Source organism: Galeopterus variegatus, unplaced genomic scaffold (assembly GCF_000696425.1).
Source record: "Galeopterus variegatus unplaced genomic scaffold, G_variegatus-3.0.2 Scaffold80, whole genome shotgun sequence".
Classification (NCBI taxonomy): domain Eukaryota; kingdom Metazoa; phylum Chordata; class Mammalia; order Dermoptera; family Cynocephalidae; genus Galeopterus; species Galeopterus variegatus.
The window spans coordinates 280,426-304,770 of record NW_007726191.1 but is presented as its reverse complement, the minus strand read 5'-3'; the positions used below and the strand labels follow the sequence as shown (position 1 = coordinate 304,770).

Genomic DNA, 24,345 nt, shown 5'->3' with positions numbered 1-24,345 from the left:
GACAACACCAAGCCAAGGGTTGAGATCCCCTTGCCGGTCATCTTTTTAAAAAAAAAAAAAAGGCATAGGGGGCAGGCTGGTTAGCTCACTTGGGAGAACATGGTGCTGGTAACACTTAGGCCAAGGGTTAGGATCCCCTTACTGGCTAGCCACCAAAAAAACCCAAGAAAACAAAAAAAGGCATAGAAAGGTGGTAACTGATATAAAAGCCAATGGCCTAAATAAAATGGGATTTATAATACAAAGGCTATAAAAGAAGTCTTAGAAACTCTCTAAATGTGTGTGGACAACTTACTCAACTATACCAGCCAACTATTATCTCCATAGGTTTGGTGTATAGTGCTTTAAACCAGAGCTTATACCACTGAACTGTGGTATAAAGTACATGGCAAATGTTGGCTGGGAACTTTACTCAATATCAGAAAATACAGAGAAAGAGTTCAACAGTGATTAAGAGCACTAAGTTTGAAACCAGCCTTTCTTTGTTGGAGTTCCACCTCTGCATTCCACTTACCTGTATAACCATGGGTAAGTTACCTAACCTCTCTGAGCTTCATCACTTCTAAAATGAGATAATAAAGGAGCCACCTCAAAAGATTTTGGGAGAACAATAACAACAACAACAAAAAGATTTTGGAAGGATTAAATAGGTAATACATATAAATAAAGTAGAACCGCACCTGGCACTCAACAATTGCAAACTATTATTTTGTCTAGATCAGTTGTTCTTAAGCAGGGGCAGTTTTACCCGCTACAGGACAGAAATTTTGGTCATCACAACTGGAAGGGTGCTGCTGGCATCTACTGGGAAGAAATGAAGAATGCTACTAAACATCCTACGATGCACAGGACAGCAGCCTCCCCCCCACAGCCCCAGATAATTATCCAGACCAGCCCAAAATGTGCTGATTGAGAAACCCTAATCTAGATCATAGGTACACATGGTACATAATCTGCACACAGAAGCAAACATGCTGATATGCATATTTTATACAACAATGAGGCTGATTTTAAAAACATATTAGAAATGTTACTCATTCCTTATACCAAAATAAATTCCAGGGGCAAGTTTTCAAATGTAAAAAATAAAGCCATACAAAAATACCATAAGCAAAGAAGAAATTTAACTGATAAACTAGAAAATTATATATGCAATATATATCACAGATAAAGGGCTATTATCCCCAGTACATAAAGAATTTATTAGGGGGAAAAAAAAATCAACGCCTCAATCGAAAAATGTACAAAAGACATAAACCAGCAATTCACAAATAAAGATATAAAATTGACTTCGACAAACAAAAAGATGTTCGACCTCACCTAAGAGAGAAAGCATAGAAAAACTACACTGAGATCTCATTCTTACCTTATTAGTAAAAATTAAAAAGTGTAATAATGCATTCTGTTGACAAGGCTGTGGGCAAATGGGTATGATCATGCATTGCTGATTAGAAGGCAAATCAATACATCCATTATAGAGGGGAATTTGGCAATATATAACAAAACTACATCTAGATTTACCTTTTGACCCTCCAGTCTCACTTCCAGGATTTTATCCTGAAGATATACTTCCCACAAAATGAAAATACATATGCACATGGTTACTCGTTGTAATACTGCTTATAACTGCAAATAACAGAAGTGACCTAAATACCCACAGATAGGAAAGTGGTTGAATTAATTATGGAACCTCCACATGATAAAATACTGCACAAATGAAAGGAAAAAAAAAATGAAACGAAGTGATTTCCAGGATATGTTAAGTGAAAAAAGACAAGTACAAAAAAGTTATCCATAGTATTTTATTTACAAAAGAAGGAAAAATAAGAAAACATATCTATTTGCATATGTATGCAGAAAGAAACATAGGAAAGATAAACTAGAAGCTAATGAGATTGCTTACCTACAGTAAGTAGATATAAACTTACAAAAGGGATGGGGGACTAACACTTCTCTGTCATACCTTTTTTACAGTTCTGATTTTGTAATCATCTTAATGTTTCACACACTCAGAATAAAATAACCAAAATCAACAAAGGTGGGAGAAAAAACCTTCAATAGAATACAAACAAAAGCAAATGAATAAAATAATCATATTGGCCAGAGGTGAGAGTGGAGGTAAAACTAACCTAAGTAACTGTTGTACACAGTATTTTGACCACAAACTTTCAGATTAGAGACAAATAGAACTGAAAACAAATACTGAATCGTAGCTAGTAGATTTATTTTTCACAAAGACATTCTATATTCTAAAGTTCAAAAACTATTTTCTATGTACTATAGAAAATATATTGTTTTTGAGGAAATATATTGAGGAACATATAGGTTGAGGAAATATATTGTGGATACAGGAACTAGGTTTCTTAGTGTCAGACAAAGGAAAGAGGAAGAGCAGAATGAACCCTTGGGTTTTACATAAATTTACAAAAAACTGGAGACATCATTATGAACTCATGGTTCTTTTTTTTTTCCCAAAAGATGACAGGTAAGGGGATCTTAACCCTTGACTTGGTGTTGTCAGCACCAGGCTCTTTGAAGTGAGCTGACCAGCCATCCCTGTATAGGGATCCAAACCCGTGGCCTTGGTGTTATCAGCACCACACTTTCCCAAGTGAGCCACGGGCTGGCCCTGAACTCATGGTTCTTTATGTATACAGAAATAAATATAGATGTGTGTGTGTGTGTGTGTACACCCCTAGTAGTAGTAATGAGCACATCTAGTTCCAGATCTTGGTTTCTGAATACAATTTTACACAAGAAACCAGGGGTCCTTGCAGAAAAGCTGGGGCTGGAAAAGTGTAATATGAACCTGGAACATCTTGCTGTACGAGAAAGTAAGGAACTACTGATAGAATGATGAGGCCCTTTCCCTCATCTGGCATGGAGGAAAGGTGAGTGGGTGGGGTAGAAGGTGGTGTGGAGGAGGCTGTCAGAAGAAACAACTGAAGTGGGTAGGAGACTGCTCCAATGAGTTAAATAAGTAAACTGATTGAGCAAATAAGTAAATACATTGAGAATAAGAGAAGCTAAATTTCTCACTTGTTGAACAACATATTTACAAACATGGAGGAAGGAAGGCTAGAAAGAACCCTGAGGTATTGGATTGGAAGTGGAGCTTACACATATGAACTCATAATTTTATAATATATATTAGCACACACGAATAGAGAAATAGTTATAATATATGTGAATATATGTGTATACATATATACATACATATATTTCCTAGTTCTGTCCACTAAGAAGGCCTAGAAGCAATGGTACCCAAGCAGCAGTGAGCACACCAAGCTCCCAGATCTTGGTTTATAAATACCATCCTCTACTTAAAAAGAATCAGGCTCTCTGGAGAAATACCTGATTCCAGGGTTGGGACAGGAAAAGTACAACTTGCACCTGGGAGGGATCTTAACCCTTGACTTGGTGTTGTCAGCACCAGGCTCTTTGAAGTGAGCTGACCAGCCATCCCTGTATAGGGATCCAAACCCGTGGCCTTGGTGTTATCAGCACCACACTTTCCCAAGTGAGCCACGGGCTGGCCCTGAACTCATGGTTCTTTATGTATACAGAAATAAATATAGATGTGTGTGTGTGTGTGTGTACACCCCTAGTAGTAGTAATGAGCACATCTAGTTCCAGATCTTGGTTTCTGAATACAATTTTACACAAGAAACCAGGGGTCCTTGCAGAAAAGCTGGGGCTGGAAAAGTGTAATATGAACCTGGAACATCTTGCTGTACGAGAAAGTAAGGAACTACTGATAGAATGATGAGGCCCTTTCCCTCATCTGGCATGGAGGAAAGGTGAGTGGGTGGGGTAGAAGGTGGTGTGGAGGAGGCTGTCAGAAGAAACAACTGAAGTGGGTAGGAGACTGCTCCAATGAGTTAAATAAGTAAACTGATTGAGCAAATAAGTAAATACATTGAGAATAAGAGAAGCTAAATTTCTCACTGTTGAACAACATATTTACAAACATGGAGGAAGGAAGGCTAGAAAGAACCCTGAGGTATTGGATTGGAAGTGGAGCTTACACATATGAACTCATAATTTTATAATATATATTAGCACACACGAATAGAGAAATAGTTATAATATATGTGAATATATGTGTATACATATATACATACATATATTTCCTAGTTCTGTCCACTAAGAAGGCCTAGAAGCAATGGTACCCAAGCAGCAGTGAGCACACCAAGCTCCCAGATCTTGGTTTATAAATACCATCCTCTACTTAAAAAGAATCAGGCTCTCTGGAGAAATAGCTGATTCCAGGGTTGGGACAGGAAAAGTACAACTTGCACCTGGGACACCCTATTGTGCCAAAAAAGAAAGAAATGTCAATGAATGATGGAAACATGTCAAAGGGACACAAGAGCCAATTTAAAGGGGCTCCCGCTGGCCAAATCTGAGATATTTAAAATAAAATAAATTAATAATGATAATAATGGATTACAACTCATTGGATAGAATAGAAACCCATGAGTCTATACTTATATAAATAATTAAAGGGCCAGCCCGGTGGCGCACTGCTACAGTGCGCCGCTTGGGAGCACAGTGGCGCTCCCGCCGAGGGTTCGGATCCCACATACAGACCGGCCGCTCACTGGCTGAGCGAGGTGCGGGCGCAACACCGAGGGTTGCAATCCTGTTGCCGGTCCCGGTCCGGGCGCGACACTGAGGGTTGCGATCCATTTCCGGTCACGAAAAAAGACAAAAAGGAAAAAAAAAAATTAAACAGGGGATTAAAATAAAAAAGCTCTTCTTTATAGTAGAACGTCAACACCATTTGGCACTATCATAGAAGTGACCGGCTCAGGCAGAAAACATCAGTGAATACTAAGGCTGAAGGGTGGAGATTTGATGAAGAAGAAAAAAAGGATATTGGTGTAATCTCTGGAATACCACCCCACAAAAACACTAATCAACTACAAAGGAAAAAATGATAAATTAAGTGGAGAGATCTGGCAGATACCAACATGACCAGGTGATCAACGTTAGCGTCACCAGTGCTGGGATCGTCTGACATCTGTGTGCCTCTTCATATGACTTACTGAGAATAACACAGCACCGTTTCTGTGGTAGTCTTGTCAAGAATGCATAACCTGAGCCTGGTGGTTTGAAAACGACAGACCCATGCTAGAAATCAACCTATCGAATTTAAGGTCTGTATTCTTGAAAACTGTCAATGACATAAAAGACAGCGAATACTTTAGAATTGTTTCCCTCAGAAGTCTCAAGAGACAGGACAGCCACTCAGGAACAGGAGCTCTGCCTTAACTGTCTCCACATCCCCCCAACTCTATTTCAGGGCTTTGCAAATACTAGGTACAGTGACCACGCCCCCATTAACTTTCCAGGTCCGCCCAGTGTCGTCTAAAAATTCGGTTACTACACTGGCAGCAATAGGTTAGGTCACGTTAATCGTTCGCTGCTAAATCTGGAGCTCCTAGCACGTGGGACACGTGGTAAACAACCGACTCTGAGAGGCCAGGGTTGCTTTGACAACACAGGAGGAGGCGCCTCACTCTGGCTGGGAGTAGCAATGAAGCCTTCAGTGAGAGGAGCACCTCTGAAGTAGGAGGAGCTCCCCGCACAGCTAGAATAGGCTGGAGAGGGCAGAAGCCCTAGGACCGAAAGACGCACACAAAGCAGTCAAGAAACAGAGGCGGGCAGTAAGACCGACCGCACAGGTTCCCCAGCGCAGGACGCGCCAAGGGCTAGGGAAGGGCAGGTCCGCGCGCGAGGGGTCGGAAGGGCCTACTGCCCTCAGGAGCCACCGCTCACCTCGCCCCGCAGCAGCCAGTCGCGGTGGTAGCAGAGGCGACCTTTGTCAGAATTGCGCAACGCCTGCAGCGTTTCCCAACAGCGACCCTCCGACGGCATGGCCCGCCCTGCGGCAGCTTCTCACAGGATCCGCTAGTGACAAAACAATCCCTCGAATCAGCCGCCGCGCAAGAGGAGCTGGCTTCCGCTTCCGGGGCGCGCACGCAGCACAGCCCCGCCCTTAACGACTGCGCGCCCCGCCTCCGGCGGCGCCTGCGCACATTTGGCCGTGGCGGGGTGCGTCAGCTAACGAGTGCGTGGGCTGCAGGAGACCTGGAGAAACTGGAACCCTCATACGCTGCTCGTGGGAATGTAACGTGCGGCAACTGCTGTGCAACAGTCTGGCAGTTCCTCAGAAGGTTAAATAAGCGTAGTTACCATTTGACCCAGCAGTTCTCCTAGGTATACACCCCAGAAATGAAACGTATGTCCACACAAAAACTTGTGCATGAGTGTTCACAGCAACGTCATTCATAATAGCCCAAAAGTGAGAGCAAACCAAATGTCCCTCAATTGAATGGATAAATAAAATATTCATATAATGGAATATTATTTGGCTATAGAAAGGAAGTGCTGATACAGTCTACGTGAACCTTGAAAGCATTATGTTAAGTGAAGGAAGCCAGTCAGGAAAGGCCACATATAGAATGACTCCATTTATGTGAAGTGTCCGGAGCACGCACATCCATAAAACAGACTTTATTAGTGGTGGCCATGGGATGGGAGAGGAAAATGACTGCAAATGGATATGGGGTTTCTTTTTGGGTGTGAAGAAAATGGTCTAGAATTAGATAATGGTGATGATTGCACAACTTGGTGAATATATGAAAAAACACTGAATTTTATATACACTTTAAAAGGGTGGATTTTAGGGGCCAGACCTTGGCTCACTTGGGAGAGCATGGTGCCGACAACACCAAGTCAAGGGTTAAGATCCCCAGTCAACTTAAGTAATTTAAATAAAATAATAAATAAATGAATAAATGAATGAATGAAAAAAGGGTGAATTTTATATTATGTGAATTATATCAATAAAAATAGATATGAATCACTACTGCCCAGAGCCAGCTCTCAGCCCTAGACCTTTTGACCCTTCTATTGCCCACTATTTCATGGGATCTCAGTTTGAGGTAGGAAGGATTCTCTCTCAAGCATGACCAAGATGGACATTTTCATTTTCTGATTTTTTACAAATTCCCTGGACTTTTTGCAATAAAATATGTTACAAAGAAAATAGAACATTGTTGGAAGAGATCCCTAAAGAGATGTTTCCCACACCAGAGTTACACAGTAGTGCCCTGCACGGAAGTTTTCACTAGTTTGGCAAAAAGAACAAGTTACACAGATTTTTTTTTCTCTCTTTTTTTTGTAGCTGACTGGCACAGTGCTCAAACCCTGGACTTTGGTGCTATCAGCACTGTGCTCTAACTGAAAGCTGGAAACTACAAATGTCCTCAAAATTTGATGGGTAAGGGAGTTTTCTGGCCTTTGAAATCCAGACAACTGGGTGGGGACCACTACTTTCGAGGATATAGAGGAATTCTCTAGAGTTTTGGGCTTGGGCTAAAGTGGCTGAGGGATGACAAGACTGGATCACCCAGAAGGCCATTATCAGCTAGAATGGAAAGGGTAGGACTCAGCACAGTACTAATTTGTTCTCTTCTCTCTAAACAATTTGTTCTTTCTTTCAAAGACAGGGAAATGTGAAGAAAAAATGGCCCATAATCTTATCACTTACAAACCAATTACCATTTTAAAAATAAAATATACATGTACATCCCATCCTCTTCCTTTGTGGTCTGCCCCAAAACACTGAGCAATGCCATACAAAGTCTGCTTTCAACCACACATCTCATGGATTCCAATGTGAAAGTGCACAAAGGAGAAAAAACACACCTGGGCTAAAATGAAATGAAAAGCCTGATGTTTCATGCACCAAGTACTTTAAAAATGTTTACTGGCTCTCTTGCAACATTTTACTTAATCATTTTTAGAAGAGGAATGGGGGACTTGGTAGGTGGGTAAAGGAAATCATCCAGTGGAGCCTTAAATAACTGATTATAAAAGCTTTTTGTAAAACCACACAAATATTTCAAGAATAAATGCATTCCAGAGATATGAACCAGGCAAAAAGAAACAAAAATTAATGAGATTGGGATTACACTTGTAAACCGATCAAATGGACATGAGCTCTCAAGGGTCTATTGTGAAGTGCTTGGGGCAAGTGGACTATAGGAAACTCAAGAGAGGTTTCCATTGAGCTTGGGGAGGGAACCTTAGGGAAAACACTGCACCCATGAAATAAAGTGAAGATGTTCACAGCTCAGGAGGGGCTTCTGCTGGTTCAAGTCAGAGAAAACCCAAGAGAGAGATTCCTAAAAAGATGAGTGCTATAAAGAGACTGAAGGAAAATCTCCAGTCCAAATATGCTCCAGGAAAGGAAGGAGCCAAGTCGTGGTTAGTTAAAATCTGGTTACCTTAATGTAGCAATAAATTTAAGGCCCATAAGATAATTAAAAACTTCCACCAGGCAACTATATCAGGGAAGAGAGAACCAAGTATGTTCCACTTCATCCCCGGCTGCTCTAGGGACTTTTCTGGAGCTGGTAGCTAAGGACAAGACCCTGAACATATGTCATCACAGGAAGAGAGAGGAAAACCAACAGGCTTTCCAGCTATGGCTTGGCAACTGCTTAGTTCCCACAGCATCAGTTAGGACTCCAGGCGCTAGACAGGCCGCCTCAGGCAGGAGGAGATCGAGAACGGATGGGAGAGCTGGTCAGGTAGGAGGTGGTGTAGGGACCATCCCCAAACACGTTGGCGTATGATGACTTAAGGAACTGGACATAGTTCTGCATGCTGCGGTTGGTGCTCTCCGACTGCTCCAGGCGGTCTTTCAGGTCTTGTAGCCGGCTCTGGTACCGGCGGTCCACCTAAGAGGAGAAATAACATGGGCCAAGTATGTGAAATGTCCAGAATAGGTAAATCCATAGAGACACAGGGACTTTATTAGAGGTTACCAGGGGCTGGGGAGAGGGGAATGGGAAGTGACTTCTAATGGGTATGAGGATTCTTTTTTGAAAATATTCTAGGGGCCGGCCCGTGGCTCACTTGGTAGAGTGCGGTGCTGATTACACCAAGGCCATGGGTTCAGATCCCATATAGGGATGGCCGGTTCGCTCACTGGGTGAGCGTGGTGCTGACAACACCAAGTCAAAGGTTAAGATCCCCCTACCGGTCATCTTTTTTAAAAAAAAAAAAAAAGAAAGAAAATATTCTAAACTTAGATTGTGGTGAAAATTGCACAACTCGGTGAATGTTCTAAAGCCGATTGAACTGTACAATTCAAATGAGTGAGTTTTATGGAATGTAAATAATATCTTAATAAAGCTGTTTTTGAAAAAGGGACTGGGCTGGCCAGTTAGCTCAGTTGGTTAGAGTGCAGCCTTATAACCCCGAGTCACTGGTTTGGATCCCCACACTGGCCAGCCACCAAAAAAAGAGGGGGGGCTATCTATCTAGGATATCCTTAAGGGATTGGAAAGTGATTGGAGAAAATAAAACCATGTCATATTCATAAAAACAACGACGACAAAACACCTTGCCCTGCAAGTTCCAAGGAAGCTACAATCTCAGTCTGTCCCCCTTGCTTCTAGCCCCTTGCCAACCAACCCCACTCACATCCTCACGGCTGCGCCGCAGCTGGCTGAGTTCAGTTTTGGTTCTGCTCAGCTGAGTCTCAAGGTCCAGGATCTTGTTCTGGGCTGCTCGCTCCTTGGAGAGTGCATGCTCCTTGGTTTGTTCCACCTGCACGGAAAGCACAGAAGTGGGGCTGGTTTACCTCACATGGGGAACAACCTGGCAGAGAGAAGGCTGGGCCACTCCCACTATCTGGTCTCACAGATTGCACTTGCACGTCAATGTGGGAAGAGTGCTCTGGAACCTTGAGGCAAGAGCTAACAATGGGGACTACTTCTACAATCCAGCTTTACCGACCCTTTCCCAGCACCCCATGTGTCATCATCTAAGACGTGGTAAATCTGTTTTGAGTCCCATGAGGGCAGCAATTAAGTGAGAAATCATTATATATAAAGTGCTGAGCCCTTTACAATAACTACTCATTTGTTCCTTACAAGAAATTCATGAGACAGGTGCTACTATATGCCCAATTTTCATATGGGGAAATAGCTCAGAGAGGTTAGTGGTTTGCCCAAGGCCACAGAGCTAGTTACTAATGGAACTGAGGCTGACCTGCCTCCTAGCATCTTCAATGGCGCTCTCCAACTGCCTCGCCAGGGTGCCACATTCCCGTGTCTTCTCCTCCAGCCGCAGCTGGGACTGGTGGATTGCCTCCTCCCTCTTGGCAATCACCTGTAGGAACTCGATATTCTGGGCACTGGTTGCCTCCAGTTTCCTAGGTGAAAGCACTCAATCAGATCCTGTGCATATCCCCACCTGTCTTGTTCCACCCCGCCAGGGGGCTGCCAGCCACCCCTGGACTGGGGAATCTCATCACGATAAGAATCTCCAAGGAACCACAATAATAAACCAAATAAATCTGCAGATCAGCAAGGCAAAGAATGGTGCAACTGGAGCGGCAGGTTAGAGAACAGTGTGAAGAGTGGGAGAAGCAAACACAGACTGACCATGGGCTGGGCTAAGTGCACACATCATCACACGGACAACTCGCAACTTGCAGCTCAGAGGTGAAGAAACTGAACCTCAGAGAGGGGAATTCATTGGCCCGAGGTCAGCACAGTTGGCAGGTCTCAAAAACCCATACCCTCAACTTCTTCTACTGTTCATTACTTCTTCCGTAAGCCAAAGGACTTCAGCAGGACCACTAAGCATCTTATGTGACCAGCCATGGGGCAGCTGTGGCCATCCCAATGTACACACGCTGTCCCCACTGTACTTCCAGAATGCCTTTCAATTTAAGGAGCTCTGCAAGTCCTGCTGAAGCTAGCTGTGTTTTCGAGGACAGCAGGGCAGAACAGAAATGGAGCCAGGAAGGAGACAACCACCTGGTTCCAGCCTCCCTGCGGCTGAATAAGCTACCTGGGGCACTTACTCCCAGGACCTTAGGACCTTCACCTCTGAAACTAAGGCTGGGACCAGGGCTGGAGGGCTCCAGATCTCCTTTTACAGATACTAATGTAAGGTCTGTGGGAGACAGTCACGGGTCTAAGTACCTCTGCCAGGTACCAGCTGTACGACCCTGGCCAAGTCACTTAACTTCTCCCTGAACTCAGTTTCCTCATATTCAAAACTGGAATAATACCAGCTAACTAATAATATATACTAAACTGTTTTAAGCATTTCTCTATGCCAGGTAAAGTGCTAAGATAATCCTTTATGACGATTATCCTGAACTCAGTTTCCTCATATTCAAAACTGGAATAATACCAGCTAACTAATAATATATACTGAACTGTTTTAAGCAAACTTGTTGAAGACTCACAATAACACCATGAGCTACATTGTTATCCCTACCTTGATCCTTTTCTCAAGATGAGGAAACTGAGGTTCAAAGGAGTTAAATGACTTGCTCAAGACTACAACGCAGGTTAAGCAGTGGAGCTGGGACCCAAGGCCAGGGCTTCTGATTCCAAAAAGTGTACTCTTCACCTCTGACTGCCTCCAACAGTCCTTAAGTAACAAAGAGTCAGATCAGAAAGGTCTTCGGAAGGATGATCAGGAACAAAGGGGAGAAAGAGGAGGAAATGCTCCCCAACCATTGTGTACTGGCAGCTCCATTCAAACAGGGCCCTGCAAGTGTGCTTGGACCAAGTGTGCCTTTGCAATAGGTGGTGCCTACAGGTGATCTGATCTTGATCACGCTGTTATGGAGCATCTCCCCCAAGGCTGAGAGACCACCTTTCTCTTTCCCACATGCTTACCACTGAAATGGAAACAGCTTTTCCTCTGAAGTCTGCCTAGTACCTTCCAGGGCCTTGAGTCCCTCAAACACTTCCGCACGCTAAGCACAAAGCAGCTAAGTGGCTGAAAGTCTCAGGTCCTAGGAAGAGGACAGAGATGGGACCAAGTGCCTCTAACCTCTCCAGTTCATCCACCTTCAGACTCAGCTGTTTATTTTCCTTCTGGGAAGCCTGATGTTTCTCTCTTGCCATCTCCAGCTTGTCCCCCTGGTGTTCGATCTAAAATGACAGGAACAGACTGGTTTACGAGACAATTTCCCAGTACAGCCCTCCCTTTTCCCTAAGACCTGTCATCCACACCCAGGAAAGGGGCATGCTGCCCTCAGCAGGCATCCAAGTTTTAATGCACAACCTGGAGGAAAGAAGAGAGCAGGGACAGGTTAGGCCCAACTCCCAAGACAGAGGCTTTCCCACTCCAAGAGAAGCCAGGTTGACTCCCGAAGAACCATGACGATGCTTTCCTGATCAGGAGAGGCCACTCAGAGGCCCAGCTGAGATCCGGGGCAGACATGAGAAGGCAGAAGCAGACGCAGGCCTAACTGGGCCATCCGATAGATCACAGAGCTTTACCAGTTATGTCACTGGTACCACCGGTTTCATCTTCCTCCTAACTGGGAATGAGTGCAGGCAGGGCAATAAGAAATCTATCAATTCCTTCAGGCTGGCAAGTTTGAGAAGTTACTCAGAGGGATGCTTTATGCAGAAGCCTAAGATATCAGGGCTTGCAAGGCCCCAAGAATGCTCACGTTAACAGAGAAGTCAAGCAGCTTAAGAGTACTGAGAACATGGGCATGGGAGCCAAATAGAGTAGGCTGGGTTCGAATCTCTGTTTACAAAATATTAGCTCTGGGACGTTAGGGAATTACTTCTCCCCTTGATGCCTTGGGCTGCTTTCTGTAAAATGGGGAAAATAGATATGCCTCATGAAGTTCCTGGGAGAATTAAATGAGAGAATGCTGAAGCACAGAGTAGGTGCTCAAAAAATAGTAGCTCCTTTTACTATTATTACAAGGAAGCAGGTCAAGAGAGGGGAAGGGCCTTGCCCAAGGGTCACACTGCGAATGAGTGGCATATAATTTCTTGGACACGGTAGGCAGTAGGCATGGTTCCAATAATCCACAGGCAGGTTGCTTCCAGGAGAAAGGGACTTTCTGTCTTTCAGGACAGAATCTCAGACAATGGATCTGTTAAGAGTAAGGAGAAGGCAGCTAAAGCAAGAGAAAGTCAGAAAAAAAGAAAACCTATGGCTCGGTGTCTACTGGTCTCATCCGTGGTGTGTGGGCTGAGGACAGCAGGGGAGCAGGCAGGCAGAGGCAGGTGAGATGGAGCACTCAGGGTGGGGCAACAGCAGAGGGCCCAGCGACTCCAAATGAGTGACGGCTCCTATAACTACAATCACTTTGTGCAAACACAAGGCATTTGGCACACCAGACTTTTATTTCACAGCACTGATCATAGCTCACTCCTTTCAAAAAGTGGCAGCCAAGAAAAAGGAAGTGGTCCTCCCTTGGGGGGCATGTGCAGCTCATCTTGGTAAGCGGGCCCCTGCTCGAGCCAGTTCGTGGGACCCTTTCTGCCAGTCCCTTACCCGGCTGCGCAGGTCTGATATGATGGCTGTGAGGTCGATGTTCTTCCTCTCGTAGCCCTGCAGCTGGTCTTGGCACTCAGCCAGCTTGGCCTCTGTGATCTTGAGGATGTCAGGCAGCTGCTGCAGGTCAGCCAGCTGGGACTGGAACTGCCGACGTGCCTGAAGTAGGGAAGAAAGGCCACTGTTGGGAAAGACCTGACAGCTGGTGGGGCCAGGGAGAGTCCTTTGGATTTGGGCAAGGCTGCCCACAATCCCCAGAAGAGGATCCTGCAAAATCCACAGGCAGAAGTGTGGCTTGCCCTCCCTTTCAGGCCAGAGCAGGTATCAAGCTGCTCTCTGAGGGGACTCACTTAGGCCTGACTTGTCTCTTAAGCCTGCCATTCATTTAGTCATCAAATAACAATGGCAACTGCATAGTAAACACCAGGAACCAGGCATTGTGCTAAGGGCTCTCTCGAGTTGCTTATTTAATTTAGACAACATATAAAGTAGGTGCTGTTGTCCCCATATAAGGACACTAAGAATCAAGGGAACAAAGTCATTTGTCCAAGGTCACTCAGCTAAAAACTGCTAAAGCCAGAATTAAAGTCTAGTCTAACTCCAAAGCCCCTAGGAAGGCAAGCACAATGCTATAGGTCAGAAGGAAAGATAAGAAATATCTGATCTTAATCCATCCTTGTACTTAACAAGGAGGCTGAGAACTAGAGAGAGGCAGTGACTTGTCCATGGTTATGAATATGAAACAAGTTAGTGGCTGAGCCTAGACTCAACCTGTCTCCAAGGTTACTATCAAGATCATCCCTTTGCTGGAGTCAGCCAAACCATCTCTAGAAGAAGGGGATAGGAGGCATGTTTTTGGTAGGAACAAAATAAAGACACTACACAGAATGAAACAGACATACCAAAGACCTGGCATACCTGGGGATTTGAGTCCACTTGGATGCTCCAAGCAGGAGGGTTTGTTTTTGTAAGGAAATTAAAGAGGAGACAGAAGAAAACCAGGAGGGAAAAAAAGGATAAAAAAGCAGCACGAAAGAGGAAAGAGAGGAGACAAAAAAGCAAGCAAGTAGAGATCATGTCCAGGACCAGCCCACCAACAAGAAAAGTAGTTCATCTTTGTTGTCTAAGTCAGAGAGCGTCAGAGGCACACAAGGGGGACAGACTCACTGTCATAGAATTAGACATCTGAATCGGGTAGGGGAAGAAAGCAAGGAAGGGAGCAGTACCGCCTCGATCTCTTTGTTCATCTCGTCCTTAAGGATCTTGTTCTCCTTGTCACAGCGTTCTAGCTGGGCAGCCACTTCATCAGCCTCCAATCTGGTCTTCATCACCTAGGGACCAGCAATGCAATGGGCCATCATAAGCGGAGCCAAGTTTTGGTGAAAACTACCTTCCACACCCAACACTTTCCAGAAGAGGCCTGGTGGTAAGCCCCCCAGCCTGGCAGGGGTGGGGTGGGTGCTTTTCAGAAGGGCCAGGACACCCGGGGGGCCCACCTGACTCTTATAGTTGTCGATCATCCCCTCATAGTTCTTCACTGATGCCTTCAGCTGCTGGACCTCGAGGTGAGCCTGGTTGAGCTTATCCTCCATTGGGGCGAAGCTAGCCTAGAAGAGGGGGCTCATGAGGAACCAACAAGAAGGTCCCAGATCAGGTGGCGCTCCCACCCTCAACTCTACTTCAAGAAACCAGCAAAGGAAAGGCCCCCTCCTCCAACCCCCCTGCAGTTTTCCACAGAGAAGCAGGGGGAAAGACTCCTAATAAGACCAACTCAAGTCAATAGAGATGCAAATCAATGACTTCTGTGTTTCTTCTTTCAAAAGCAATACATTATTAGAGAAAATGGAGAGAAAACCAAGACACACTAATTGTAATGCATAATGCCTTGGAATATGGCTATATATCTATACCTGTGTAGCTATTCTTTTCCCCCCAACAAGAATGGGATTATACTGTACTTACTGCTTTGCAACATACTTTTTAAATTAACAATATGTTGTGAACTTCTCAAGTCAATAAATATCCTTCTATAACCCAAATGCTCATCTTAGATGGGACAGTATAAATCATGGCATCTCAATACAATAAAATAAAAAGCAGTCACTTACAAGAAAGAGATAATGCTCAAATAAATGACCTAAAAAGATGTCCATGAAATATGGTTAAATGAGAAAAGCAAGCTACAGAATGACGAATGGATGTGTATATGCTTAAATATGAATGTTAATATTGTGAGAAAAAGCCTGGAAAAATACATATTAGCTCTTAATAGAAATCTTCACTTCTGTATTACATTTCTGTAATGTTCCAAACTTTCACTATGAGCACATTTGACTTTTATAATTATACTATCTAAGGAAATACACTTTTACAAACATACTTTTGAATGGCCACACTGCATTACACTACCCAGATATACGCCACTATAACTAATTCCCTAATCGTTAGACTTGGAGATTGTTTGTAATTTATCCAACAATTGCACTACAACAAATGAGGTACTAGTACACTCTCACCAGAGTGGCTAAAATCTGTTTTGTTTTGTTTTGGCAGCTGGCTGGTGCGGGGATCTGAACCCATGACCTTGGTATTATAAGGCTGAGCTCTAACCAACTGAGCTAACTGGCCAGCCCAGAGTAGCTAAAATCAAAAAGCCTGACAATACTGAGTGCTGCTGAGGAGACATGGAGCAATTGTGAACTCTCATATACCACGGACGGGAGCATGAATTTGTGCAACCACTTTACTGCTTGGTGACGTCTACCAAAGCTGAACTTATGCATGACACCTGATGACCTGGCAATTTTACTTCAAGGTATTAACCAATAAAAATGCACCGAATATGTGCACCCAAAGACATACAAAAAGCAGTAGTATGGAAACCACCCAAGTGTCCACTGACAGTAAGTAGAGTAGATAAATAAATGGTGGTGTATTCATATAATGGCAAATCCTGTGGCACTGAGAATGAATAAACTGCTACACACAATAAGGACGACTCTCACAAACACATGCTGAGCAACAGCCAAGCAGAAGTCTATAAACTATACAAATCTAGAAAGTTCAAAACCAAGTAAAGTAATCTGTGGTGATAGAAGTCAGAATAGCAGTTACCTTTATAGGAGTGTTAGTAACCAGGAGAGGTCACTAGGGTGTTCATAAGGTTTGAACAGAGTGACTGATAGACAAAGTTTGTTCACTTTATGAAAATTCTAGGATTTGTGTACCTTTCCATATGTTATTCTTCCTTAAAATGGAGCTTAACAAAAACAAAATCAGTAAAAAAAAAAATAAACCTAGATGTTACTGCCCAGATCAATAAAAAACCAAGATCAAACCTGTCTCTGAAATGTCAACCTCGGTTCAGTGCCTCTCACACCTGGCATGCTGGAGAGTGTACAGTGAGAGGTTAAGAGCCAGGGCTCCAGAGGCAGACTCAAGTTCAAACCCCAACTCCAACACTTCCTAGGGCAAAATCTTGGCAAGAAACTTGACCTCTCGGGCCGGCCCGTGGCTCACTCGGTAGAGTGCGGTGCTGATAACACCAAGGCCCCGGGTTCGGAACCCACATAGGGATGGCCGGTTCGCTCACTGGCTGAGCGAGGTGCTGACAACACCAAGTCAAGGGTTAAGATCCCCTTACCGGTCATCCTTTAAAAAAAAAAAAAAGAAACTTGACCTCTCTTTAAGCCTCAGTCCCCTTATTCTTAGCCCAAACAAAGATAATCATCACATTATTGGGAGGTTAGGTGGTTTGGGTGAAAATCAATGCATGTGAAGGGGCCCAGCGGTCCCCCAGGAGAGTCAATGTTAATCTGTCAGTGCCACCTCATATGCATGGCCCAAGTGTGTCATCTTAAGCATTTCCACAGACTACTGCATTCTCACAAGGACTTCGTTTCCTCTTGCTAAGAACACTGCAGCAAGAAAAGATGAAATGTTGCACCCAGGTCCTACAGCTAATAAGAGGCAGAGTCAGGACTTGAATCCAGGCCTCCCTCTTAATTGTGCTGCTACCTATAGGCCCTCTCAAGACCTCTTGCTCATCTCTGGGCCCAACCAGGCATGCCCTGCCATCAGCCTCACTCTTCTTCACCCCACTGCCCGGCCCCCAGCTCTCCCTGCAGACCTTCAGCCTCTCGTTCTCTAGCTTGAATGCAGAATACTCGGCAGTCTGACGATGTAGCCTTTCTACCAGGCTGTCCCGGTCTTCCCGCATCTTCTCCTCCAAGGTTTGTTGTTGGTTTACAAGATCTGTCACCCGGCTGGAAGGTTGCAAAGTGAAAGCAGAGAAAGAGAATCAATTACACAGTTCTGAGGAATGTGTGGAGTGGGGCCACATGTTCCTCCAGGCTGAGAAGCAGCTGCACTGCCCTGTCTTGGCACTGTAGCTGTGGCATTCCCGTGCATATGTCCTGCCTCCTAATAATGTCCTTTAAGATTTGTCTCCCATACCACCTCCTCCAAGAAGCCAGCTACAGTTCAACAATAAGCAATGACTTATTAAGATAAGTTTGTCATTCTGATTCTCCCATGAGACTGAGACACTCCCTGAAGGCATGGACCAGGGACATGGTCCCTTCCTGGCTCCCCACAGTACCTCCCCGATCTCTTAGCCCATTGGGTCTTGATGTTAGGACAGATTGGGGCCTGAACTCCCAGGCTCCAATCAGGGATTACTGCCCAGGCATTCCTCTCCAGGAGGGCACTTAGCACATGGTGCTTTTGTCCCCTGCAGTGGAGGCAGGTGCCAGGATTGGCTTGTTCAGATGTGTGAACACCACTTAGCACAGGCAAGAATTGCAATGAGTATGTATGGGAAGAAGGCATGAGTAGAGGAAAAGAAGCCAACTTGGGAATTGGCTGCCCACCCTTGCCTCCTCCTTCTCCCTTGGTCACTCAGCAGGGCTACTGTCAATCAAAGAATAGAGACTGCGGGGCCGAGCCCGTGGCGCACTAGGGAGAGTGCAGCGCTGGGAGCGCAGCAGCACTCCCGTGGCAGGTTCGCATCCTATATAGGGATGACCGGTGCGCTCACTGCGCTCAGCGCGGTGCGGCCGGTCTCAAAAAGGACAAAAAAAAAAAAAAAGAATAGAGACTGCGGCCTCAGAGGAGCCCTAGGACTCACAGATACTTACTCATCTATCCTGACCACAGATCCGTCATAAAGCCTTTGCACAGTAGGTGCTCTCAGTATTGATCAATTATAGTCCACCATTCAGCAAATACTTATTGAGCACTGACTAGGGCTAATCAAACACATCATATTGTTTTACCTGGCGAATTCCTACTCGCTCTTAAAAAACCCAGTTTGGACTCCACCTCCTCAGGACAACTCTTCCCAGACCCCTCTCACCTGTTCATGTATCCTTCCACTTAATTATGTTTTCTCCCACTAACAGAGAATTCCCTGAAGATAGCACCTGGCATAGGGCCTGGCACATAGCAGTTTCTTAGAACGTGTTTGCTAAATTGTGTTGAATACAGGAAGATACTTCCTCTTATGTTTTCTCCCACTAACAGAGAATTCCCTGAAGATAGCACCTGGCATAGGGCCTGGCACGTAGCAGTTTCTTAGAACGTGTTTGCTAAATTGTGTTGAATACAGGAAGATACTTCCTCAGGGACTTTCCTGACCTGGAAGACTAAGTTAGCTCCCCTGGTGACCTGTCCTTAGCCCAGGGAGTCCATGTTTCTTGTAGCTGTCTCCTCTACTAGACTACAGGACAGGAAAAATGCATTTGTCTTCTTACTGCTGTAATCCTAAAGGCCAGCACATAGCCTGGTTGGTATATGATAGATGCTCAATACATATTTTTTTGAATGAATGAATGAACAAATGAGAATGATCGAATGGTCATGCTGACAGTTCACTAGTGGCAAGAAAGCTGTGAGTTAAGTCACCTGCAACTTGAAACCACTTTTGCCCCCTACTCCCATGCCTACTCCCATGCGGTCACTGGCAAATCAGCTGCTGTCCCTGGGCAGACAACAGAGAGAAGACCCAGGATCACCAGCTATCCCATCCCCCATTACCAGTGCGCCTAGAATACCAGTGAGCCCAAGATACCAGGGAGCCCATTTCCCAGGCTGTGTACACTAAGGCCAGGCTTCAGCCCAGGCACTGGAGTTGGGCCCTGGCCTTTGTGACCAGAGAAGCCTGGCCCCTTCTCAGTGCCTGCCACTGTGATAGGACTCCAGGACAAGGGTCAGAGCCAGAACCCCAGCTCCAGTGAAAAAGCCTGACTCAGGGCTGCTCACATGTCAGCCCAGTGCAGCCACTGACTAGGTGAGACCAAATGGCAGTCTAGTGACCCACATGACCTGCCTCAGGTCACCAGGCTCCTTCCACCTACACATCCAAGTCCCTCAATCGGCCCATGCTCCCTCTCCTAACACAAAGACATACTCGTTCAGGACAATAATTTCCAGCTCGAGATCTCCCTTGTCTTTCACAACTTGGTTGTAACGGCTCCTCCATGATTCCAGAGTGGATAAAGCTTCAGCGACATAAAGATCCTAGGAACATGGGACAACAGGGCTCATCAACTTACTGTTAGCACTGAGGCTGCAGTGAGCTAAGGGCTGGGCTTACTCTATTTCTAATTTTCTTTGGTGCAGGGGGGTGACTGGCTGGTATGGGGATATGAACTCATGACCGTAATGTTGTAAGGCTACACTCGTGGTTTCACCTCTAGACTGTCTCTCACCCTAATAACCTAAACCTCACAGTGCAATCCACCCTTCTAGAGAGCACCAGGAGTGATAGTGGGAGCCCAACTGTTGCTCTTAGATTTCCAGCAATCACATGCATCCCGTTTCCAAAACCTTCCTTAACTATCAACCTCACCCACACTGTTGATGTGTCTAAATTTTCCCATAAACCCTCCAATCATCTCCAGCCATCTACAACCCACCCTCCTTTTCCCCATTTAATCCTCCCAACTCTCTGCCCCTCCACCCAGTCATCCATCCTACCAGCTCGTTCAGCCTTTCCACTACTATCACCCCTCCATTCATCCACCCATCTGCTACCTGTCTATCCAAACACCCCCACCCCCACTAGCATCCATCCTTCCTCGGGGCTGGTGAGAGGTTGGGCCCCCCACGCCTGTTACCTTGTCAGCAAGTTGCACGTGCAGCTGCTCAGCATACTCCTCGCTCTTCTCGGCCCGCTCTTTCTGGGCTCGGATGGCCTTCTTCAAGCCCTCTTTGTCTCGGTCTCCCTTTTGCTTCAATTCCTTCAGCTGCTCCATGATGGCCTCCACTTCTGCCTTGTGCTGGTTGCCACTACGCTCCAGGTTCTGGGAGGGGAAGGGGTGATAGAGGAAGGAGGAAAAGGGCATAATGAAAAGAGAGAGTGAGGGAGAGGGAAACTAGGACATCAGTTGTGGGAGGGCTTAGGGCTTCCCTAATACTGACTAGAGATGCAGTCCCTCCCAGCACCACAGCACCTTCCTGGATCTCTCAGCCCAGTGGGTCTTGATGCTAACAAGAAGTCCTCTGAACTCCTTCCCTGAATTCCAGGCCTAGTGGTCAGGGATACCACTCAGTCACTCAGCAGAGCTGTAACCTCAGAGGACCCCTGGGCTCACAGATGCAAGAAGCATTTGAGATATTCCCTTCCTTCACGTAGTTAGGTAAACTGAGAGCCTACAGGATTAAGTGACAGACCCAGCAGTATGGTTGGGAAGGATACCTAAGATTCCAGGGTCTCTGTCCACTGCTCTTGCCACTGTCCCAGATTCTCCCTGAAGCATGAGTGCTTTGGCAGCAGCTGCCCCATAAACCTTTAGGGTATACTTGCTGAGTGTGATACTCTGGGCCAGGCCACTGCTCTTGGATGGCCAGGCCCCTGCCTCCTCCTTCCCCACTTTTGGGGCCAGCAGGTACCTTGATCTGCATGCACAGGCGACTGTTCTCAGCCTCTTTGCACCGAAGCTGTGCCTGCAAATGCCCACGCATGGACTCCATGGACTTAGAAAGCTCAGATGCTGTCTTCGCTTGAGCCTTTGGAAAGATGGAGAAAGTGATAAAGTCAGGATTTGAACCCAGCTCTCTGCATACCTGCTATGCTCTACTGGCTCATAAAAAGGTGCAACTTCTGGGAACAGTACCTTCTCACACTGTATTTCTTGAAGGAGCTCTTCCACTTCCTTGTCCTTGTCTTGCAGCAGTAACAGCAGGCGCTGGGAGAAAACATACAGTGTCATGAGATCCCTGGGAAAGGTGAAGAGGCCTAGCCCAGGGAGGAGAGAGACTTGTAAGTGCCTGGCCAGTGAGGCCCAAGGTCCCAAATACACTGATCCACATCACAGAGACCCTGGTGGGATGCACCTAACATAGTATTAAAAATATTTTTATTTTTAAACAATGAACATGCATTTATTTTGTAATTTTTAAAAAAGTAACGTTAATGGTGGAAAACACTCAAATGCACACAAAAAAAACTCTAAAGAATCCCAATATCCCTCCTCACCCAGAGATAACCACCATTAACACATATTAGAAGTCATATGCATATTTAGTTCCATAACCTACAATCTCACATTTACCACGATATGATTAAATCTTACACATCTTTTGAAATAGCTGCTTAATGTTTCAATTTACTGATGAATCATTATTTAACAAGGCCTCTTGAGCTCGGAATGCAGATTTAGGCATTATCATCATTACTGCTGAACCTCCACTCCTTCCTCAAGTGGGCATTGTCCACAGCAATGTGTGCCAGGCAGCCAGGGCCAGGGGTGGGTGCCACACGTTGCTCAGTTCAGCCCCATCGTCTTTCCCTTTCTTGGAGACTTACAAGGGCATTAAGACATCAAAGGCTCCAAAAAGTCTTGGAATTAAGAAGCCTGCTGGACTTTTTGTTCAGGCCAGCCAAGGGTTTATTTGGCCAGGGACCCCTCCTCCCTTTTTTGTTTCTTGTACCCATTAACATCTTGAGGATCTTAGGATTCCGAGTAATAGACTTTTGAACATGATACTTAGGGAGAGATTCCTAGAATTGTAACATTGAGTCAAAAGGTATGTGCTTCTTTGAAGGTTTTGAATCTATAATACAAATAGGGAAATTTATAAATTTATGATTTATAAATCCATCATCATTATTATCCTCCTCCACGTTGATGTCCAACTTTGTGGCTCAAGCTCTCAAGCAATCACTAGACAAGCCTAGTGAAGCAGTCAGGACAGGAGACAGCAGCCCATTTTACAGACCATGAAAACACGTTGATGTCCAACTTTGTGGCTCAAGCTCTCAAGCAATCACTAGACAAGCCTAGTGAAGTAGTCAGGACAGGAGACAGCAGCCCATTTTACAGACCATGAAACTAAGACCCAGAGAAATGCTCCAGCCCTCCTGCCTGCATTCAGCACCTCCAGGCTTGGCACCCGAGCCCGCTGGCCGCCTGTACCCAGCAGAGCAGGCAGGGGCGCTTTAGTTACCGCTTTCTCTGAGTCTGCCTCCGCTAGCCGTTTCAGCAGTGCTCCTTGTTGCTCCATTAGTCGTTCAGAATCCTTCAAGGAAAGGCAAAGGGAAGGCCAAGTCATTAAGCAATGAACCCAGATGTCTACATCTTATTATTTTTTTCCTTTTCCAAAAACAACATTTCTCCTTTTAGAAGTAATAGTGAGTACATCCTAATTATACAATAGTGAACACCAATAAAGCTAAAGTCCCCTCACCCACCTCTAAACACCACTCTACTGTTATCAGTTTGATGAGTGTCCTCCTCATCCTTTTTTTATGCATTTACATGTAGCTGCACCTATAGTGAACACCAATAAAGCTAAAGTCCCCTCACCCACCTCTAAACACCACTCTACTGTTATTAGTTTGATGAGTGTCCTCCTCATCCTTTTTTTATGCATTTACATGTAGCTGCACCCAGAGAAGCATCTTCCTTCGGGGGGGTACAAAATGATACAATATGGTATTTAAGTGTTACAACTTGATTTTTTTAAAAACAGCTTTATTGAGATATAAACTTGGATACCATGCAATTCACCCATTTAAGGTATACAGCATGGTAACTACAGTTAATAATAATGTATTGTATACTTGAAATTTGCTAAGAGATCTTGGATGTTTTCACCACACACAAAAAAATAGGTAACTATGTGAGGTGATAAATATGTTAATTAGCTTATTGTGGTAATCACTTTACAATGTATATGTATATCAAATCATCACACTGAACACCTGAAATATGTACAATTTTTATTTGTCAATTATACCTCAATAAAGCTAGAAAAACTAAAGTGTAGAATTCAGTGGCTTTTGGTATACTGCATTAATATTTTTAATTGTGGCGCTATATATATATATATATATATATCTCATAAAACTTGCAATTTTAACAACCTTTAAGTATAAAATTCAGTAGCATTTAGTACATTCACAATATTGTTCAATCTTCACCACTATCTAGTTCCAGGCATTTTCATCATCCCAAAAAGAAACCCTGTACTGGTTAAGTAGCCATTACCCACTGTCCCCCCGCATCCCCACCAGCCCCTGGCAAACACTAATCTGCTTTGTGTCTCTAATATGATGTTGCATTTGTAACCTCTCCCACCACCTCTGGGGAATGAGGTTGTTCCCAGGTTTTGCAGCTACAAACACTGCAGCAATGGATATCACTGGGCACAAACAAAGTCCCTTTCTGTGGCTGATACCAAGAAGAGAAATGGTAGTGTCAGAAGGTCTGTAATTTGTGGCTGAGATGCCCCGCAAAACGCCTGCGCTGATTCACATGGCCACAAGCAGGACGTGAGTTCAGTCTTACCCAAACCTACCAGCACTGGACAGTAGCCAACCTCTGCCTGTTGCCAGTCTTTGCCAACACCACTCCTTCTGTTTTCATTTGCATTTCTCTGACTACCAGTGAGGCCTAGCATCTTCTCATATATGTTAGCGATTTCGGTTTCCTCTTGCCGGAACTGCCTGCTCACACCCTTGCCCATTTTTTCACTGGGCTGGATCTCTGT

The 24,345-nt window shown here is 44.9% G+C and overlaps 2 protein-coding genes across 7 annotated transcripts in view; both read right to left on the bottom strand.

Annotated features, from left to right (window-relative positions):
• GLE1 (GLE1 RNA export mediator) overlaps positions 1-5,997 on the bottom strand; it is a 55,815-nt gene extending 49,818 nt beyond the window's left edge. Inside the window, exon 1 of one of the 2 annotated variants that reach the window (XM_008579297.1) lies at positions 5,785-5,997. In XM_008579297.1, coding sequence (XP_008577519.1) covers positions 5,785-5,883 — 99 coding nt within the window. In that variant the 5' untranslated portion in view covers positions 5,884-5,997. The remainder of the gene's footprint in view (positions 1-5,784) is intronic. The other variant, XM_008579304.1, reaches the window with a different exon arrangement.
• Positions 5,998-7,762: 1,765 nt separating this feature from the next.
• ODF2 (outer dense fiber of sperm tails 2) overlaps positions 7,763-24,345 on the bottom strand; it is a 29,809-nt gene continuing 13,226 nt past the window's right edge. For all 5 annotated transcript variants that reach the window (XM_008579281.1, XM_008579275.1, XM_008579257.1 and 2 more), the window contains 13 exons: positions 22,801-22,872; positions 21,468-21,539; positions 21,244-21,360; positions 20,469-20,654; positions 19,760-19,869; positions 17,480-17,615; positions 14,847-14,957; positions 14,577-14,681; positions 13,351-13,509; positions 11,881-11,981; positions 10,075-10,237; positions 9,505-9,630; positions 7,763-8,756 (listed from right to left, as the gene is read on the bottom strand). In XM_008579281.1, the coding sequence (XP_008577503.1) occupies positions 8,565-8,756; positions 9,505-9,630; positions 10,075-10,237; positions 11,881-11,981; positions 13,351-13,509; positions 14,577-14,681; positions 14,847-14,957; positions 17,480-17,615; positions 19,760-19,869; positions 20,469-20,654; positions 21,244-21,360; positions 21,468-21,539; positions 22,801-22,872 (1,650 nt within the window). In that variant the 3' untranslated portion in view covers positions 7,763-8,564. The remainder of the gene's footprint in view (positions 8,757-9,504; positions 9,631-10,074; positions 10,238-11,880; positions 11,982-13,350; positions 13,510-14,576; positions 14,682-14,846; positions 14,958-17,479; positions 17,616-19,759; positions 19,870-20,468; positions 20,655-21,243; positions 21,361-21,467; positions 21,540-22,800; positions 22,873-24,345) is intronic.